The sequence below is a fragment of the Centruroides sculpturatus genome, unplaced genomic scaffold, assembly GCF_000671375.1.
Source record: "Centruroides sculpturatus isolate CEXI.00-Female unplaced genomic scaffold, Cexi_2.0 scaffold13, whole genome shotgun sequence".
Lineage (NCBI taxonomy): Eukaryota > Metazoa > Arthropoda > Arachnida > Scorpiones > Buthidae > Centruroides > Centruroides sculpturatus.
In genome coordinates, this window is record NW_019384405.1 from 1,644,103 (window position 1) to 1,648,772 (window position 4,670).

The 4,670-nt window shown below is 33.9% G+C and overlaps 1 protein-coding gene across 1 annotated transcript; it reads right to left on the reverse strand.

The window, feature by feature from the left end:
• Positions 1 to 374: 374 nt before the first annotated feature.
• LOC111618803 (casein kinase I-like) lies at positions 375 to 1,574 on the reverse strand. Its single transcript, XM_023360371.1, has one exon. The coding sequence runs from the start codon at positions 1,338 to 1,340 to the stop codon at positions 375 to 377; it is 966 nt and encodes a 321-aa protein (XP_023216139.1). The 5' UTR covers positions 1,341 to 1,574.
• Between the last annotated feature and the right edge of the window lie 3,096 nt (positions 1,575 to 4,670).

A 4,670-nucleotide genomic window follows, 5' to 3' on the forward strand; every position in this document is an offset into this window, starting at 1 on the left:
TTATATAAAATATATGTTGGCTACTTTCAATAATAAACATTAACAATACTATAACCTCTGTAAAATATACTAAAATAAAAAATTCATATTCCTGTGTAATTATTAATTAAACATTACAAAAGTTAAGAGTTATTAGATGTTGGAAGTTTAATTTGAACAGTTACAGTTTAAAAGGTATATATAAACAATTAATACATTAAACGTTACAAATAAGATATAAAAATAACATTGTATCTACTATGAAAACATTAAAAAAAAATTGAAAATGCTTTACCAGTCACAGAATTTCTTATAATGTTGTTATATCTTCATTGACAAAACTGTTTTACATAAAAATAAAACGGAACCCATCAGTCTGAGTCACCAAGAACACATCAATTTTCTACTTCCGATTGGTCAGTTTTCTGTTCTTCTCGGTGTTTCTGGTCCGTTTTCTCTTCATCCTTATCCCAGTCGAATACGTAGTCGAATTGATAATTAAGTGTACGAAATAATTTGCTAAATAATTGCCTCAGATACGTATAATTTGGTTTTTCATCAAAGCGGAGACCTCTGCAGTAATTCAAGTAAGCTGCAAATTCGGCCGGAAATCCCTCACAAAGAACTTCTACTGGTATCGACATTTTTTTTTCACTTATTTTTTCATATTTCTGTGTTTTGGTTGCTGCTTTCAAACCTAGCCACGGTAGACTTCCACGAATAAAATACATTAACACATATCCTATCGACTCCAGATCGTCCCTACGACTTTGTTCAATACCCAAATGGGTATTAATGCTAACATAACTGACAGTACCAGTCATACCTTTACCCTCACGATAAGGTATATGTTGTCCTTTGCGAATATATTTTTTTGCTACACCAAAGTCTATGAGATAAAGCATATTGCGATGTTTTCCAATTCCAATAAGAAAATTATCTGGTTTAATGTCTCGATGAATGAACTTCTTATAGTGAACATATTGAATTCGTTCAATCATCTGATCAGCTAGCATTAAAACAGTTTTCATAGTAAAATATCGTGAACATAATGTAAAAAGTTTTTCTAAACTTATTCCAAGAATATCCATGACTAAAACATTAAAATCACTTTCTTCTCCATACCATAGTATACGAGGTATTCCGTTACCACCTTGAAGAACTTCATATACTTTATTTTCGTAGGGGAGTTGTGGATTCTTTACCTGTCTTGACTCCAATTTTATAGCAACCCGTTCTCCATTTGTGATGTCCATGCCAAGATAAATGTGTCCAAACGAACCACTTCCTATTTTACGTATGAATTTATACTTTCCACCGACGATAAAGTTTTCTTTTGATGAACTACTGGCGCTAGCCATTTCGTTATAACGTATATCTAGCGTTCCTTGACTTTTTATAACCTTACAGTAACTTCGGCAACCTTATAAAGGGTGCGTTTACTTTTATCTCTCCGATCTCGCCCCTAGCGCGCTCAGCCTGTATACTTTTTGTTTGCTACCAATGAGCACGATGTTTACTTTTCGCATCCGTGACGTCATTGCTAGCATTCCTACAGCGCTCGGCGTGCTCGCAGAATTTACAACGAGCTTGGAGTTTGTTCAAAGATGACGGCATCCATTACTGTGTATACTTTTACGAGCGTGCTAGTATGAAGTCAGGCTTAATTTTTCACTCCAGCAACTCATACCATATTTCTTGCGCCCGGAGGCACTAAACCACCGAGGGAAATTAGCGGGCTGATCATCTGGCGAAGGCCGCGGCTGTTTATTACTCCCTTACCATCACTTACAACAAAATCAGTCACGACAGAGTGAGAAAAATTATTTACAAGGATGTCTTAAGTCGCTGGCAACCATCCTGGTCTCAACGACACAACGAAACCACTTACAAGTATATTCCTAACATCATCGACTATCACGACAAATACAAATGGGTGACTCCTGACTATCACCTCACGCAGTTCCTTACAGACCACGGAAAGTTCTCAAACTAATTGCACAGATTTACCAATAAAAGTACCCCTCTTTGTGCCATATGCAGCCAGACAGACAACTCTGACCACCATTTATTCAGCTGTATCTTTCTTCAGACCGAAAGACTTGCCATCAAAGTGACCACTCAAAGCATGAACATCCATTGGCCCTGCCAACACAGTGAACTTCTAAAAAATAAAATACTCTTCAAGCTTTTTCATCAACTTGTAAAGAAACATGTGGTAATTGCCCCTATTTTCACTAGCAGCTAAACCATCTGTATATACTGTATTGTATTGTACAGTAATATATTTTACTGCCTCCAGCTACAACCCACTTTTCACTGTACTCCCCACACCTTACTACATGTTACACTACTGTAATTTAATACCCTATACTTACTTTACTGTATCTTTTTTGCTATTTGTATATACGGTAGTTTCCACTCGGCTATGCTTAGCGGTACCGAGTATGTATTGTAACAATACGTTAATAAATAATAAATAAATAAAAATATGAGGCCAGGCTGCGCTAAATATCAGCTCGGCGAGCTTGGAAGCTAGCGAAAAGTAAACGCACCCAAAGAGCAAGTGCAGCTTAGGGGGTACCCGTAAACTGCACGTGCCCGTTCAAAGGTGATAAGGCTGTTTGAAAGGTTTACCGAGTAGTCTTCCATAAAATGAATTGATTCTAGACTAATGTGACTCGAACTTTTTCAAAATACGTATAATTTTTTGGAATAATCCATATAAAATATGCTATAAAGAAACAATTGTAGGAAAATTTACTGAGTATGCACCATTCAAAGACCAGTTGCTTAAGCTTGTTTTCGTCCGGAGCGGAACTCGGTGTACGAAGCGTGTCACGGGACATTTGTGAGTGCTATTCGATTTGTGGATCACATGATACTTATCTCTGACTTGTTTCTTGATAATTTATTCTTTCTGCGAAGAATTCGCTAAACTTTAGAGACATCACGCGATAGATCAGTATAGTATTTTTATTGTAATTAGAAAAGACTTATTATTATTGAGTATATGAAACAACGAAGGTAAAATCGCTGGCTAAAGACAATAATTCTATCATGATATATATTATGATGATAAATATTAATTAACTGCAACATGAGATGTCTAATGTCTCGATGTAAATAAATATTATACAATTTTATTTACGACATGAAAGAGATTAAAACATTTAAAAGCAGAGCAGAATTATTACTTATTTATCGCACTATCATACATGTTGATTTTAATACATATTTAAAATGAAATGATGTTTTAAATATTTCTGTTAATGATAAGGTGACCAGACGTCCCAACAGTCCTGATTTTTAACAACTTGTCCCGCACCCCCGGTGGTTCGACTTTTTAGAAAAATTAAATTTTTGTTAATTATGTGTCATAAACTTGCGTCTTAAGATTCGGTAAAGATCGTTACGTATTGTTGCTGTACGCCATATTAGATATATATTTTGTTCTAATTTTTATATATTTTCCTTTCTTTGTTTTTTGTCTATTGTTTGTCCTTTGTAGAAATTTTTTTTTCAACCCTTCCTTCTTCTTACTTGGGTGATGATGACTAATCACTTTAGAACAATAGAGAGTAATGTGACTCTGAGGGCTGTGTGTGTGTGTGTGTGTGTCCAACGAGCCAGCGTTGCCATTCCTGGTACATTTGTACTTTTCGGGTACATTTTGCCCTTTCGATTACATGGAAAGTACACTTAGATTTTTAGTACATTATGAATAAATTATAATATTTCAGTCCCATTCTACAGTACAAAATAATATTTTATGCCATAACGAAAAAATGCGAAAAAATTAGTCTAATAAAGTCTCACTAGTGTCACTGCTTGCTAATTTGTTTACCAAATCACATCATACACCATGTGTATGTTGTCATTGGGTAAATCAAACTATCCGCATGTTGGGTATGTTGGGTAAATCAACTATCGGTATGTTGTTGATAACATGATAGAAGAGCACTGAGTCATAACATTTGCACGTGCAAATGTTATGACTCAGTGCTCTCCTTTCACAGGTGTCACACGTTTCAGTGTCTACACATTCTCACGAGGACCTTGACTAAATTTTCACGCCACGTGGTCCAAACAATTCAACTCTGTCAAACGAAAATAATGAATAGATAAGAAAATCAATGATTTTAAACTTTTGTCGTCAATAATATCAGAATAGTCGTTAAGTCAGAGTCGAATTATTACACAAAATAATTTTGAAATTGTACAGTAAAAGTATAAATAATATGAATACTTTTATATTATTTTCTACCTCTATAATTTAATTCTTAATTTAATTACGAACTTCAATTGTGGTAATCTTGGTAAAAGAAATAACATTTTTAATTTGAATCTGTCCATGCATATTTAATTTATAATTTTTTTTATCCATCACTATAATATTTTTAAAAAAATCAACTTTTAATTAATGTCATATTTAAGAAAAAACCATAGAAACTATTTTCATAAAATCTTTTTATGAAATATTTAACAAAGTATTCGTGAATATGAATTTGAAATAAGCCCAAAGATTGAGTATGATGGTATATTAATATTAAAAGTAACCAACCATAGAAATAGTACATTTTGAAGAAAAATAGTACATTTTTTGAAGGAGCTTCAGTACGTTTCGAAATTTTATTGTGGCAACTTTGCAACGAGCATTCTTTTCTGGGAATCGGACAACATAAGATGGA

Excerpts from the sequence above, each read along its gene's own strand:
- LOC111618803 (XM_023360371.1), bottom strand. The coding sequence starts at position 1,340 with ATGGCTAGCGCCAGTAGTTCATCAAAAGAAAACTTTATCGTCGGTGGA.